Here is a 17,006-nt window from a genome sequence, read left to right on the forward strand (position 1 = left end):
ACAAGTCAGTTGTTATTTTAAGACACGAAGGTCAGGTGTAAAGGTGCATTTACAAAACCCATCAAGCACCATGATGAAACTGGCTTACATGAAGACCATCCCAGTAAAGCAAGACCAAAACTTACCTCTGCTGCAGAGGAGAAGTTCATTTAGAGTTACCAGCCTCAGAAATCACCAATTAACAGCACCTCAGATTAGAGCCGTTATGAAGGCTTTACAGAGCATCAGTAGCAGACATATCTCAGTATCAACTGTTCAAAGGACATTATTGTGTATTTCAGCCGCCTTCAGCATTGTTTTACAATGTAGAAAGAAATAAACATCAGGAAAGACCATGGGATTAGAAGATGTGTTCAAACTTTTGACTGGTAGTGTACATGCACAGAAATACACAGTTTTTAAATTTGTGTATGTATATATATATATATTAAACACAACAGGGCATACTGTTATGAAAAAATCAGCAGTGTGACAGTGTGATCTCTTACCACCCTGGAGTTTTCTAATAAATGCAGACCCTGATGTCTTTTTTCCCTCATAACTTTGCAATTGATTACAATTTTTAATTTATTTATGAGCATCACATCATACTTTCAACCAGGTTACATTTAATATTGAGGAACAAGTACAAGACTAGGTAGTCACTGTTATTACTTATGTCGATGTAGCTATAAACAGATGTTCCCAGTGCAGCCTCTGTTTTTTTCTGTCTTGTTAAGTAAATAAGACAAAAAAGGCTCTTTGCTTATCATGTTACTGAGAAAACAGTGAAAAACATACTGACCAAAACAAAGAGCTGAGCTTAGAGACTTCTTGCATGTATATATTAAGGATGGGTTCCCTTTTGACTCTGGTTCCTCTGAAGGTTTCTTCCTCATATATTGAGTCTTTGCTCACCACCTTCAGCTCGGGCTTGTTCATTAGGGATAAATATAAAATTTATCATTTTTGCCCTGAATTTATTTCTCTCTGTAAAGCTGCTGTGAAAAGTGTCCATTGTTAAAAGCACTAAAGAAATAACAGATTTGTAATCCATCTATTATTAATCGTAGATTATGTAAAGCATAATAAATGCTGCCATACAAGTATTTTTTGAATTGCATTTATTTTTATCACACATAGACCTCTTCTTATTTCCAGCAGTTTTAAAGGGAAGTGCAGCTTCATGGTTAAGATGTTAGACTACTAATGGAAAAGTTGTAAGTTCAAATGCCTCTAAGCTGCCACTGCTGATCCCTTGAACCAGACCCTTAACCCTCAAATGCTCAGTTGTATAAATGAGATAAATGTAAGGATAAGGGCGTCTGCCAAAATGGCATAAATGTAGATGATTTAATGTCAGTTGAATGTAGTGTTAGTAGAACTGGCTCTGACATGGCTGATACTTTTTTTGTTTTTGTGAGCTTGGTGTGGAAGAGGAAGATTTGACTAGAGGAATATAAATTTGAGAGACTCAAAGATGTCTTCCCTAAACATGACCTTCCAGCACAGTGTCAGTCGCAGCAGGATTCAGCTCGACACACTCACCCCTGCAGTGCACTTCCGGACACGTTCGCTGAAGCAGAGCTCCCAAAGCAGATCAGCCAACATGACCCAATCTTTGTGTGAAACAGTCACATACATCCCCCCGGGATCCCCTGATCTAAAAACAGTGCAACATGACCATATTGAGTTTTTCCCTCTGCATTTCCGAAGGTCCTCCCACAATGCTATATTAATGCTGTGGTGACTCATGCATGTTTACAGCAGCACTGCTCTCTCACGTGGTCCTTGAATGTGACCTCCCACAGATAATAGTGTTTACTTTCACTAATCCTCCCCACATCCACTATTATATGCTCCCTTTCTCATGCAAAATAAGTTAGACGAGTGATTAGGGGGGGTTGTGCTCGCCATTGCTGGAGCTGGAACAGAGAACTTGCTGCATTATGCATGTGCAGAAGACTTTCCTGAATCACCATGTAGGCTAAAGAGCATGTTATTGAATAGAAGGAAGATTACCAGTTGTATTTATGACAAATTAATCTACTGATCATTATTTTACTGTTACAGATTTAACAAATTGGTGGTTTAGGACAACAGTTTTACTTACAAAAATGCAGGTTATGTCTTCAAAAGATCAGGTCACTTATAAACAAGGTGTTTACACATATCAAATTAAATGGTGAATACAGCATTGTGATTGTTTTTACTATGTAATTTCTGCTGTAGTGCTGTAAAACACATTTTTGGGGGCAGTACAAGGACAAATGAGCAATGAGACAGTTGGGTGTAGCATAATGGCTGACCCTGGCTGTTCTTGCAAGCTGGAGCATGTGAAGAAAAGGATTTCACTGTCTTGTATTGTGTACTTTATTTGACTGTAAAAGCTTTTCTTAAATCACTGTTTGGCTTTTCATAAAGTGCCGTAGTGCGACACCCTAAATCAAATCACACTGTAATATCGTAACGAAGTAGTTATCCTTATCCATATTGGCAGTGATTTATTATATCAGACCTGACCCAAAATTCAACAGATCTTATCTGTTTATGAACAAGTGTTCCTTTTAAATTCATTCAGTGTTGTGTGCATTCATAAATGTGTTTTATTTAAAGGTAAAACAGCGGAGCAATAAACATGCAAATTACCCCAATAAATGTTGTATAAAAGTTTAACAATTTACCAGGTTAAGAAAAATCTCTCTTTTTTAACAGTTCACTGAATGTGAAAAAGTAAAGATAACACACAGAAAGCACCTAAAGCTCTGCCAGTATAAATATCTGTACACCAAAACTGTAAGAGGAAACCGGCTTTGGCTTGTGCTTGTGTTTGAAATGACTTACCTATATAAGGCAACATCGCTGTTTATTTTACAATAATAATAAACCGTTGTGTTTGTCACATACTTTTCAGACTGGATGCAATCCATTACATAATTTATTTACAAAATGATATCAAGTATAACAAGAGATAACATCTCTATTATTATTGTCCAGAAGGAAAAACAGGAAGTAAAGGTTAAGAAAAGAAGACGTTATAGTTATGACTCGATGATTATGAGAAGCCTTATTTACTGAAGGTGAAATAATTACCAGCCCTTTTGGTTATGGTTCATGAGTCCTTTTTAACCTCACTACTTTTATTTTTGTGTTTGTATTTTTGCTGTGTGCATCCAGGTGGGGTCACTGTTGTGCTAATCTGTGCTAAAACCCAGAAAAATGAAGTGATTTGTTTTTCTCTGGTTCTTTGGTGTGGTCACTGTTGTGCACAGACCAGTACAATGACTATCCTTTCCTCTGTCCTTCTCGGACATTATTACCACCTCTTTTTACTAATTTCTCATTAACAAATCTCACACTGTTGATTTATTCTTTTCCTCTTCAGGGATTTGAAGATCCCAAGGACAAGTAAGTATTAATCCTTACCTCCTCCGGACTAATTCTGGTTCATCTGTAATGGTAAAATAATATTGAATAAATAAACAACAACAATAATGGCTTGCAATTTATGCTTTTACTGCCATCTTGAAAAGCTGCTGGGCAATATCACCTCTATTAGTACAATAAAATCACTGGTTCTAACATCATAATCAAAGTGCAGATCTATCAGGCAGTGAGGTGTGGTGAGATTTCACCCAGTATTCTTTCAAGCTGGCACTGGAGGGCATGCTTACTGTTTGGTGCTGGATGTGGGGAAATGTAATGCATGAGAAGCTGTTACTGCTGAATCAGTGGAAAACATCATTGTGCTGTTCAGTTCATAACTGCATGAACTATCATGATTTAGTTATCGTACTTCAAAAGGTTTAAACTCATGAAACCAGACAGACTATAAAGAAATTAAAATATTGGAAGATCATAAACAATCTCCAGTGTTGATTTAGTATAATTTAGTATACTGTATTTGTATATTTATCAAATCTTCAGGCCTTTCTGTCATTGTACTGTCATGATTTGAGCCCTATATTCAATATCATGCCTTAACAATGACTGAAACATGACCATGGACAGCCTGCATGACATATTACCCATTTTTGCTTGACAACCATCATGATGCAGTGAATAAGAGCGGTGTGATCTGTTCAAGTGCTGCTGTGTGTTGTCATGTGATGGGCTGAACTGAGGGCACTGGTGGTGGGGCATGCCTGTGGATAACCGTTGAGATGAAAGTGTCAGGAGAGGCAGAAAGTAGAACAACGGTCTCGTCTTGTGTTATCTAGACATTTCATTTTCAGAAATACTCAGGAAAACCTGAACCCCGAGGACGAAGTGGACGAGTTTTTGGGCCGTGCCATTGATGCTCGCAGTATTGACCGTCTGCGCTCTGAACACGTCAAGAAGTTCCTGCTGACTTTCCGTGAGCCTGATCTGGAGAAAAAGGTACTGCTCTAAGGCAGTGATGCTGTTCAACTCTACATTTTATACAGCACAGCACAGTACAGTATATATGTATAAATACAGAGTCTTTCCTTGTTTAGCAAATGTAACAAAGGGTTAAGTTCTGGATAATAACATACACACAAACAAAAGTAAAGTGAAAAAATACAGAAATCAATAACAAAATGGAAAAAAGACAGAAATGACAACCACTGACTGTGGACACACGCAAAGAACATCTCTTTTTCCGTCAGCATGGTGTCCCGCTATAAACATTACCAAAAAAATGCAAGATTTATTATATATACATCATTCAGAACTGCAGTTAAACAGTATGTGAGCTACAGTTATTAGTTTGTTTCCAATGCCAGAATCTCACTTTTTTTTTCATGTTCTTTCTCTACAAAACAAAACAAAGATCTGTTTTTAACAAATCGAAAAGCTCCAAGAGCTTTATAAATAATCTGATGGCTATTTTGTGACCATCTTTTAAGAGAAGGCAATGCAAAGCATCAAATGTATGACGTGGGGAGAACGTGAATGCATGTTTGACGTAACCCCAGAGAGGTGATCTGACCTCATGTGCATAACTGACAGAGAATACTCCTGATATCCTTACACTATTCATACACATGAAAATTATGTAAATATGCGAGTTGTTTTTAATGGAGTAAAATTTATTTTTACAGATTTGGATGGATTTCTAAGGTTTTTATGTATAGGTAAAGCTGAAATAGAATCTAGTATGAGAGTCAAAGACACATTAGTGTCTTGTGGTATGAATTGACCATTAGTACTACTACTTACTATTACTTTGTTTGTGTTTGCTGTGAATGAAATAATGTGATGCAACCTTGTATGATGCAAAACATCCAAAAGTTGTGAGAAATTACACAGGACTTGACCGGCTCTGCCAATTTAATACTGTAATTTGCTTGCACCTGTGCAGAGAAAGTCTCAGAAAGTAGCACCACATAGGAAATAATTTGAATATAAAATGTAGAATTTATATCCTGTATGTATATGTTTCTGTAAAGTTAATTTTGGCAATGTACGTTGTTAGATGTGTTATACAAATAACATTGAATTCAAATGAACTGAACTGAATACACCCTAGATTTGGGCCAGAACACATTGTGGCCTAGTTTTGGACACATGACCATCACACCTAGATGAGAGGCTTCCCCAAACTGTTGCCTGTCACAAAGTTTTGGGAGTACAAAATTGTCTAAAACATGGGTTTTCAATCATATCCAGCAAAGGCTGGTGAAGGTGCAGGTTTTCATTCCAATAAAGCAGGAACCACACCTGATTCCACCAGTTGATCTTAGCGGATGAAGAAGAAGCATATCAGGTTTGGCTGCTGCTTGGTTAAAATAAAAACATGTGAGCCCTTTCTGGATAGGATTGGACACCCTGGACTAGAGCACCTTGGTATACTGTAACATTACAATTTCCCTTCAATGGATCTAAGAGTCCTAAACCTGCTGCGGCATGACAATGCCCATGTGCACAAAGAGAGCTCCTTGAAGACATAGATTGCCAAGGTTGTAATGGAAGAACTCAAGTTTCCTGACCTCTAACCCACTGAACACATTTTGGATGAACTGAACACTGACTGCACCTCAGACCTCTTCACCCAACATCAGTGTCTGATCTCAGTAATGCTGTTGTACCTGAACGATCACAAATCCCCACAGCCACACCAACATCTGGTGGAAAGCCTTCCCAGAGGAATGGAGCTAATTATATCGGCAAAGGTGTGAATACATCTGAAATAGGATCTTAAAAATTCAAATATAGGTGTAATGGAAAGGTCTCCACAAACTTTTGGCCATAGATTGTATGTTTGAATATCCCACAGTGCCAGTGTCACACCCGCTTTTATGTAATTTCATCCTCCTCAGTCGAGAGCATTCTTTTATAACCACAAGAATATCTACAGTGCACAAAAACATTAAAAAAATTGCACCCAGAACAAAATAACATGTTAACCAGCAAATTATTCAGTGGCTGGCATGAAACTAGAGCTCAAGCTGCTTTGAACTACAGCAAAAAAATGATCGTTAAGTTTCCTAAGGTCAGGATGAGTCACAGGGTGAAACATAAGCAAAGTCAAATTATTTGAAGAAAATTTATAGCATTGCTCTCAAAGCCACCATCACAACTGAATAACGCTGTGCTTCAAATCAGTCATGACTGATCTAGGGAAGTACGGATATCTACGTCATCACAGGGAAAGGTTGCATAATGTTTCACCCTCTATTACCTTTTGTTCCCTTTTTATCAAGAAAGTCCATTTTCTTTCCTTTCTGTGCTGGAGACTAAAAGGTGACAGAGGGTGAATGTAACACATTCACATCCGCAGGCTGCAATTACTTACTATTTTAGCGATAAACATGTTCTTTCTGCCTTAGATAAGAGTGTGTAGTGCCAGACTAGGTGTTACGTTTAAGGAGACTGCTTTACTGCTTTCGTTTCCTTCCACTGCTCATGTGTATCAGGAGGCCCTGAATTTACGATTCCCACCTCCCTGCTATTTGATATTCATTCTTCTTTGTAAACCAAATTAGCTTTGTTAAAATTGCTAGTGTGTTTTAAACCTAGTAAACAAAGCTTTCTATATAGTTTATTTGAAATATTCCACACACATACTAGGCTTAGCCTAGTTTCTAATGCTCATCTATGTATGAATACATAAAAATAAAATGTGTGCCTCTCTGTTCCTTCCCTTTCTCCTCCATCTCTCAAAATCTCTCTCTTAAGTATTCTAAGCAGGTGGATTCCCGTTTCGGAGCATACGTAGCCTGTGCCACTCTTGTCTTCTTGTTCATCTGCTTCATCCAGCTTGTAGTCGTTCCAGCGTAAGTATATCTGCGTATCATGCTTTATTTGATGCAGTCAGTAATAACTAATTAGCTGGAGAGCTGCAATGTGCAACATCTGAGCATCTGCAGCAATAAACGTCACTATGACCATAAACTTTGGTGCTAGGAAGAGAAGCATGTTGTTTTGAGAGAAGTAATAGAATTCCAGAGGAAAGAACAGATGGTTTTTTTCCCTTCATTGTATAAATACAGCATATTAAATGAAAGGGATGTCTGGGGTAGAATTTTATGTAGATTTAAGATTAATACATGCAGCACATCTAAAGCTTAGCACAAAATAATTCAGATTGCATTTCTCTCACTGCAATTTGATTGAATTTTTTTAATTTGATAATTATCACTTTTTTGTTAAGACACAATGACTTGAAGTGTAAAAAACATTCATTTAAAATACAAAAAGAGACCCCATGTGAAGTTATGTTGAAAAAGTCAGATATCAGGATCAGCTTCAGCCTGCAGTGTCATTAACACCTTTGCTTTCTTTAAGAATGAATCATGCCACTGTTCAGTCCATCCAGGATTTCATGATTTTGCAATTGCAGAAATAATAAATGAATAATCCAGCAAACTCTGTGATATTCAGAAAAGCTTGCAAATTTTTTAAAAAATTGTTTAAATTTGGGCCTAGCTGTGTTATGTGACACATTTAAACAATTTCCCTTGGGGATTATTAAAGTTCTTTGAATCTTGAATTGAATCTTGAATTGACATCATCACAACACACATTCAGCCAAAGCTCTTATCCGTTCGTGTGCAGCCATCATATAAAATAATTGCATACACCAATGAGGCGTAACATTATGAGCAGTGACAGGTGAAATGAATAACACTGATTATCTCCTCATCATGGCACTAGTTCACCCAAATGAGGATGGATTCCCTTCTGAACCTGGTTCCTCTCAAGGTTTCTTCCTTTCCATCCCAGGGAGTTTTTCCTTGCCACCGTTGCCACAGGCTTGCTCATTAGGGATAAAATAGTCTAATTATAGAATTTAATAATTTATTCTTATTTCTAGTTAATTAGTTATTTTTTATTATTATTTTTCATTTTCCCCTCCTCTTTCTCTGTTTTCTTCTTTTGTAAAGCTGCTTTGAGACAATGTTCATTGTAAAAGGCGCTATACAAAATAAATTGAATTGAATTGAATTGAATAGTTAGTGGGTGGGATATATTAGGCAGCAACTGAACATTTTGTCCTCAAAGTTTGACAAGGACCAAATTGTGATGGCTATCTATCAAAAGTATCCTTTAAGCCCTGTAAGTCATTTAAATCCTGTACGTATCTGCTCACATATTGCAAGATACCACAACACACCTTCGGGGATCTAGTAGAGTCCATGCCTCAACGGGTCAAGACGAGGGGTCAACACAATAACACAACGCAAAAGTGGGACCAACACAATAATAGGCATGTGGTTATAATGTTATGCCTGATCGGTGTATGTGTCTTCACTGGTTGCAGTGTAAAAGTAGAATCCTGTATTTGCGATTTCACTGATTAAAGCAGTTTGCAGGCAAAAAAAAATCTCTGCAAGCATTTGCATCTGAAATTTTGAAAAAGAAAAAAAAAAGCTGCAGCAAAATAAAGCATTCTTGGATTCAACAATCACATAAAAACTCCTGGAGGGAGTAATTATAACACCAGATTAATTTCATTTTGATAGAGTGAAAGATTTTCTGTTGAAGTAAATATCTTTCACTTTAGCTGTTTTTTTTTTTTTAATTTAATCCAGATAGTACTCTCTCCTAAAGGCATCCTGACTAATCCTTTCTGCTATTGCAGATGACCAATCCTGCCTGATCCTGCAGTTCTTATTCAAATTTGATGTGCATTATGTGATATTTTCTCTAATACTCTATTTCATCAGTAGCAGCTTGGCACCAGTTCACTTCCACTGTTTACTGATCACTGAATAGACCAATAAGTGTGTTTGTTCCTCTTCCTCATGTTTTCGGCTTGTATTGTTTAGTGCCAGTTTACTATCTCTTTACTTCTAATTTTAATTTCCTTTCTTCCACAGCTCCAACCTGATGATCGGATTCTATGTGTCATGTTTCATCATTCTCATGGTCATTCTGTTCGTTTCAGTCATTTACTCCTGTTTTGGGGTAAGTGTCTTCTTTTGGCAGCTCATTTCACACAACACACCATGACGCAGTAGAAATACTGCACAAGACTTGATCCACCAATACAGACTACAAGAGACAACAGTTTTTTAAAAGCTCACCCACAACATGACATGCTAAACAAACATTTGCTAAATCATCCATGTAGATGAGATTGTTTCTTGCTGGTGTCGTGTCTGAGCTGGTCCTGAGAGACCATGTGTCAGACAAATACATAAATGGCTCTGGCACGTATTTATGCATGCTGTCCCAGGGTGAAGGCAGCCGAGTCCCTGCCTTCTTTCACCTGGAGAATTAGATTGACCTTTGGATGAGCTTGTAAAACTAAAATGTCTTTCGGAAAATTGTTGGCTTACTTCCAGAGCGTTTGATGACCCACAGAATTGCTTCTAGGATTGAATTTAATTTGATGATAAGACTAATTCTGTGAAGGAAGAATGAGCTTGTTCAATAATAAAATATGACGATTATTAAGAATAAAATGCATTAGTATGTATGATAATTGCAGATCATAATTCATCCTAGCAGAGAAGTGAGAGAGTACCGAATAATTTAATTCACATTGCCTAATTTCATGGTGAAATTATAGGTCAGTAAATCTATGGCACACTCTTGACCTCTCTTCTCTTTGCCAGCTTTTCCCAGTGCCCCTGCAGCATCTGTCCAAAAGGATTGTCCAGTCCAGACTCAACAGCACTCTGGTGGGCGTCATTACAATTGTTTTGGTCTTTCTCTCTGCCTTCATAAACATTGTGAGTATCCCAACAGGAAGTAACATAACAAACAGGTCTTTAATAGTAAATTGGACCTTAGAGGGGTTTTTTTTTGTCCATCTCCAGTTCACATGCAGCAGCGATGATCTGAAGTCGTGTTTGAGCCAAGAGTTTAATATCAGCCGGAGCAGCGTGAATGCCTGCCATGTGCGCAGCTCTGCCTTTAACTATTCACTGTCATCCCAGAAGCACCTCTGTAACAGCTCCTTACCTGCCTGTAACTTTCCTGAGGTGAACATACTTCTCTAAACGTCTTCTTATAAAGTCCTGGACCAATCCTATCTACAGATTTAAGTGAAACCTGTTTTATAAGCTTTACTAGATCTAGTGGACATATTGAAGTGTTTATACAGACGGAAAAGTTCCCAGAACAAATGACTGTACTAAGCTGGTGTGTATTTTTTTCCTCACCCTTCTGATATTTCAGTATTTCTCATCATGTGTCCTGCTCAGCCTGCTGGCATGTTCTGTCTTCTTGCAAGTGAGCAGCATTGGGAAGCTTTTCCTCATGCTTTTCATTGAGATTCTGTATGTCCTTATAATGGAGGTGCCAGAAGTCAATCTGTTTGACAACGTGGACCTTCTGGTGATGGCCAATGCCATGTGAGTATACACACACACACACACACACACACACACACACACACACACAATATAGACACTGATCACCATCACATATTGTTTGGAAAATTAATTTTGCCTCCTGCAATTAGTTAATTGGGAGCCACCACAATTAATACCTTCCATAATTCTGATTTATCAAGCTTTATTCGGTTCATCAATCTCAGTGGAGAGTATTATGAGCTTTTAGCCATTATCTTTCTTGCTGCCAGATGTTAACAGTACAATATCATTCCTTCTTTTCTTATTTAGACGTTTATATACGTTCACAATAGTAGGGACAACTAAAGAGATTATAATCTCTTTAGAATCTGATGCTTTTGTTGGCTACCTGTAAAATTTACGAGGTCTTGTTTTGTTTTTTGTTTTTTTGTTAAAGCAGTTTTATTGCACTGTGGCTTCAGCAGAGGTCTGAGTCACATTATATCATTCTGAAACAGCAGTAATTGTAATAAACTGTGTATCTAACGATTCTTCCCAGAGTATTGCCTTTAGATGCCTTGAGATGCATAAGAGTTTTGTGAGGAATGTAGCAGTAAGCTCTTGGTACAATATAAATAACCCATACTGAATGTTAAAAAGGTTCATGAGCGAGCAGGATGAATATGAGGGTCGAGTGAATCGAGTGTTCGGAGGATTATGATTTTGCATGTGTGCATCACAATCTGTGTATGAGGGCTGCAAATCCATGTGTGTTCCAAATAGATTAGCATGTGGACATGCATTTTTTTGTATCAAATCCAGAAATCTGTGTCAAAGCAGACTGAAGCTTGCACATGGAGGCTATCACTTTCCGGCAGTAAAAATAACCCTATATGCAGACAAACCACAGGTGTTTATACAAAGTGGAAAATCATAGGATGTAATGCTGCTGTTAATCATTATTAAAGCATCACCCATCATAATCACAACAATCCTTTTATTATAATTATGCAGTGGTAAAAGACAGATTATGTGACCATTACCAATAAATATTTATTTTCCAGCACGATGATGGCTTTGTTCATTGATTTATATATATGAATAGATTGCTCTAGATGCTTCGAAAGCATTTAGATCCGTTCTCTAATGAAAGAATGAAAGCCTCTCATGGATATTCCCAGATCTGAGTTGGAATTGCTTTTGTGACATCAGCTTGGAAGATAATGTGGTAGTTCTGCTCTGCCCATCTGATTCATTTCCTTTTTGTTTTGTATTCACAGTGAGAACGTCACTGGAACAAGGTAAGATTTTATCTGGTAAATGGATTCACTGAGGTGAATTAAATCCCTTTGAACCCCAGCATGTTACTTTGATTGCTTCGCCATAATGATTGCTATCACTACACAAGCACACAGTACCATCTTCAGGTTTGTATGTGTATAACTGAGATGGTATCAAATATTATACAAGCAAATGTATTTTGGTGCCGTGAAGCTCAAGCAGTTCTGCACTGTCCTTTCCCCAAGGCACCTTCTAATTAAAAGTGTGGAAAAGTAGTAAGATTTTTTACACCTCTTTGTGTTTGTATTGACACAGCTGTGGGACAGACAGGGTTCCCCTGAAGATCATGACCCCAGTGGTCATCACCGTTTTTGTACTGGCTCTTTACTTACATGCCCAGCAAGTGGAATCCACTGCCAGGCTGGACTTCCTGTGGAAGTTACAGGTGTGTTTCCCAATGAAGAATCTGAAATTTTCTTCATTCCTGTTTTAGGTTTCCATGTGTGTCACATTGCTAGCGGCCTGTTTCTCTGTGTCTCCTCAGGCCACGGAGGAAAAAGAAGAAATGGAGGAGCTTCAGGCGTACAATCGCCGTCTCCTACACAACATTCTCCCTAAAGATGTGGCGGCTCATTTCCTGGCTCGGGAGCGGAGAAATGACGAACTCTACTACCAGTCATGCGAGTGTGTGGCTGTCATGTTTGCCTCTATCAGCAATTTCTCAGAGTTCTACGTCGAGCTGGAGGCCAACAATGAAGGTGTAGAGTGTCTGAGGCTTCTCAATGAGATCATTGCTGACTTTGATGAGGTAAAACACTGAAGAGATGGCTAGAGTGTCCTGTTTTCTCTGATGTGCTCGAATTTCTTTCCCTACTAACATCTTCTGATGTCTGTCTCAGATCATCAGCGAGGATCAGTTTCGTCAGCTGGAGAAAATCAAGACTATCGGAAGCACGTATATGGCCGCTTCTGGCCTGAACGACTCTACCTACGATAAGGTCGGCCGCTCGCACATCCGTGCTTTGGCTGATTACGCCATGCGTCTCATGGACCAGATGAAGTACATCAACGAGCACTCCTTCAATAACTTTAAAATGAAGATTGGTAAGGACTGGTTGGGGTGGGTTGTAAAACTGATTTCATCTTTGCAGTATACGCTAGCTGATTGCATTGATCAAAGCCGAAGCATGTTGAGTAGCTAAACATCATGATTTTATGCTCAAAATTATGGTTTGATCCTGAGCTCAGGTTATTATCATGTCCACATGGGTTTCTTCCCACATCCTAAAACACTCTGGATTGGCTATTCTAAATTGAGCCTTGGTGTATAAATGTGTGTGGTGCCTTGTGATGGACTGGATTTCTATCCAGTTGTTCCACCATGACTCTGACCAGGATAAACCATTCACTCAAGATGAATGACTGTGGGGATGTGGTAGCTTAGTGGTTAAGGTGTGGGCCTTCATTTGGAAGCTTGGGAGTTTGAATCCTAGATCCACCATGCTGCCACTTATCGGCCCCTGAGCAAGGCCCTTAACCATCAACTGCTCAGTCGTATAAAATGAGATATATGTAAGTTGCTCTGGATAAGGGTGTCTGCCAAATGCTGTAGATGTAAATGGTTTGACTTGATACATTGATTTCTTGTGTGCTGCTGTAGGTCTTAACATAGGTCCAGTAGTGGCTGGAGTAATAGGGGCACGTAAACCCCAGTATGACATCTGGGGCAACACCGTGAATGTAGCCAGTCGCATGGACAGCACAGGAGTTCCTGAAAGAATACAGGTCAGACTTTTCAGGTCTTACTTTTCTCCTTTAACATCCCAACAGGAACTTGCCTTTAGCCTATCTGATATGCTCCAACTTAATTTTCATGTTTACTGTTTTCTTACCAGGTTACCAGTGACCTCTACCAGGTACTCCATTCCTATAACTACTCACTGGAATGCAGAGGAGTTGTCAAAGTCAAAGGCAAGGGAGAAATGATGACCTATTTCCTGAATGGTGGGCCAAGCAGCAGTTAACAGAAACCTGTATCTTGCAGTCGTGACACTAAAGACATGAAGTGGCTTGACGTCTTGCTGGAAAGCAAGGTGCTGAGCATCGGGTTCTCTTTGCTCTGTGTATAGGGACAGAGGAATTGTTTAAAGATGGCTCATGGAGTATTGTGACCTTTCCACATATTAATAGAGGGAATCCTCAAGGGTGAAGGTCAGGATGTGGGGAAAGGAGCTGGAAAGTCTGTCCACATCCACCAAAACATCATCATTATTAGAAGAGACCAAAGAAAAGTGAAGGAATCTCAGAAATTCAAGGCGGTTCACTAGTTCTGACTTTTCTCCATATGGGAGAGGGTGAACACTCGGACGCTGAATAGAAGTTCTCAAACTGACAAAACTGTCTGACGTCACTGAATTTCGAAAAGTAGGCAAATGTTTTGTGTGTATATGATGCATCTATGATCTTTGGGAAGCAATCCATGTTCTCACAGTCTCCTTATCCTCAGACACTTTTTTGAGCTAAACATATTGGTGCAGCAACAGCATATTATACAACCTTCTCTCATCCAGCGCTGTGGTGGAAACCAGGAAGGAGAACTGATGGTGTTCTGTGTCTGGCTATTTCAGTATGAGATGGAACTGCTCTCATTCTGTGTTTTAGGTGTGTGTTATCACTACACACACACACACACCTACACACACATACACACACACAGATGTAGACAGAAAAGTGTTTTTCACTGAAGAAAAGGCACACCCACTTACTGAACCGAAGACACTCTGGAGGATAGAAATAACGGTCAAACCTGCGTTTATTTTGTATCTTTGAGATTTTGTATTTTGTCTCAAAAACCAAACCTTATCAAAGCTATTTTAGATTCTATATTTTGTACATTAATATATTAGAGCGATGTCTATAAACAGAGGTGTGTATTCAGATGTATATATCTAAAGAAAATTGCAACAATCATGTATATTTTAATGGAGAAAAATTCATTTTCTTTCACCTTTACTCTCCTTTTGCATCAAAGCTATTTCAGGTTCACAAAAAATTCTATAAAAAAAAAAAAAAAAGAGACAGAGCGAGAAAGAGAGAAATGAGAAATAGTGTCTTTTATCCTACAGTGTGTTTCGCAGTAGAAAAAATTGCAGGAGTTTTCCACAGCCAACGTTGTCTAAGCTAATGAACCATTGTTCAAGTTTATGTATTAAGTGAGGATGTACTAGATGCCCCACACCTCTTTGGCCGTTTTTTGCACTGCACCTCTGCCTTTCTTAGTGTGTCATACACTGCTTTCCCCTCCCAGCTCAATCAGATGGTACGACCCAATGAATGTTCAATTTCTCCAGTGAGGCCTTTGTACATCCAGAACACTGAGTTAACCACTAAACATCAGTGCCATGCTCATCAGGAGTCCTTTAGGCATATCTTTATTCAGCTGGAAGAGTTCTTCAGTGTGTTTTTGCCAACTACATGCAGACAGGCGCCAAATTATCCAGTTTTTTTTTTATCTTTAATGAAGAAAGATGCTAAAGATATCAGTCTTTAAGCATTGTCTGTTACAGCATGTGCACTCACAGGTTTTCACGAGGAAGGAGCGTATACTGTACGAGAATAGAACTTAGATTTTTCTTTAGACATTCAGTCACAACTTTACTACTGTGTGGGGCATCAAAAATTTATTTTCTCTTTGCAGGGGGGAAAATGCAGTGCCATATATTTTACTGTCACTTTGTGAACACCCAAAAAAATGAAGCTACAGTGATGTCAGCAATGTATGTTTTGGTATTTTCCGTTTTATTTTAAATGTGCAGAAAAATTGGAGGTCTTTGGCTCCAGGTCAATGCAGGTTCAGCTCAGTTAACCCTCCTGTTATGTTCAGTTTCAGTGTCAGATTGTCCCAAATTACATATATTGACCAAAACGATTTTTTTAATTTTTATTAAATGTGTAACTTAATTTCGCTATATTATATTTTACCTATTTTTATTGGATCCACTGATTACTGATCTATAATAATATATTCATTTTCTTAGAAAAAAAATATATGAACTACTATGAACAAATGTCAGCTCCCCTGCGAGTGTTTGGCAACATGCCGCTGTTAGTCGCTGTGTTTGTGTGCATGCATTTGCAGGAGAGACAGATAGACTTAACGGATTTATGTCGGAGAGACCTGTGTGTGCTTCAAAATCCTTTTTCCTCTCTTTTTCTCCCTGCTCTGTTTTTGTCACATGTGCGAATAATCGGTTCTTGCATGGTTCTGTCGTTGCTGTAATATTTGCATTTCCATTACTGTACTATGAGATTGTTGAGGTTGAATAGTGTTTAAGGGGTGAGCTGAGAGGAAGTGTGTTGGAGGCTAAAATAAATAAGGAAGGGAGAGGGTTTTTTTTTTTTTTTTGGGGTTAATGTTTTCTATGCTTCCATGTTTCCATGCTTCCATTTTTTCCTAAATCCTACCCAGGTCAGTTTGACCAGCAACATAATAGGAGGGTTAAACAGGCATGACAATTACGATGAATTTGTACGATGTATAACCACATCTCTTTCTCTTTGATGCTGAGGTTCTGAGGCTGTTTGTCTGTATTTTGAGGACATGCTCCTTATAATAATGGATATTGCTGAACTGCAGAATTCAGAGCTAATTTATGGTTTGTTTTTCCTTATCTGTGATGTCAAACACTATACCCCTTTTTTACATTCAAATAAATCACTTCAATGTTTATATATTCTGGAAATAAATTAGGCCGTCAGTGTTTATGTTCCTTTTTTTTGACTGCACAAGCCTTTTGTTTGATCAAACTGAATTTTAGCACACGGATGTGGATGTTGCATACAATATCCAAAGGGTGGCAGCAGCACCATTTCTTAGCTTTTATTCAGTCGGTTCATTCAGTTCATTTTAGTTCATTACATAATACACTCATCCTCCACTTTTTTTGTGTACACGTGTAAACCTGGACATTTATCTAAACAGTTCTCTAAACAGCCAGTCATGTGGCAGCAGCACAATGTAAAACAATCAGTTAATGT

At 38.4% G+C, this 17,006-nt stretch overlaps 1 protein-coding gene across 2 annotated transcripts in view; it reads left to right on the top strand.

The window, feature by feature from the left end:
* adcy5 (adenylate cyclase 5) overlaps positions 1-16,729 on the top strand; it is a 71,025-nt gene extending 54,296 nt beyond the window's left edge. Inside the window, exons 9-21 of one of the 2 annotated variants that reach the window (XM_058392706.1) lie at positions 3,365-3,387; positions 4,200-4,359; positions 7,123-7,220; positions 9,267-9,354; positions 10,008-10,124; positions 10,212-10,376; positions 10,573-10,748; positions 11,969-11,989; positions 12,285-12,414; positions 12,514-12,777; positions 12,869-13,073; positions 13,630-13,754; positions 13,865-16,729. In XM_058392706.1, the coding sequence (XP_058248689.1) occupies positions 3,365-3,387; positions 4,200-4,359; positions 7,123-7,220; positions 9,267-9,354; positions 10,008-10,124; positions 10,212-10,376; positions 10,573-10,748; positions 11,969-11,989; positions 12,285-12,414; positions 12,514-12,777; positions 12,869-13,073; positions 13,630-13,754; positions 13,865-13,993 (1,701 nt within the window). In that variant the 3' untranslated portion in view covers positions 13,994-16,729. The remainder of the gene's footprint in view (positions 1-3,364; positions 3,388-4,199; positions 4,360-7,122; positions 7,221-9,266; positions 9,355-10,007; positions 10,125-10,211; positions 10,377-10,572; positions 10,749-11,968; positions 11,990-12,284; positions 12,415-12,513; positions 12,778-12,868; positions 13,074-13,629; positions 13,755-13,864) is intronic. The other variant, XM_058392707.1, reaches the window with a different exon arrangement.
* The last annotated feature ends 277 nt before the right edge of the window (positions 16,730-17,006 follow it).

The sequence above is a fragment of the Hemibagrus wyckioides genome, linkage group LG06 (assembly GCF_019097595.1).
Source record: "Hemibagrus wyckioides isolate EC202008001 linkage group LG06, SWU_Hwy_1.0, whole genome shotgun sequence".
NCBI lineage: Eukaryota > Metazoa > Chordata > Actinopteri > Siluriformes > Bagridae > Hemibagrus > Hemibagrus wyckioides.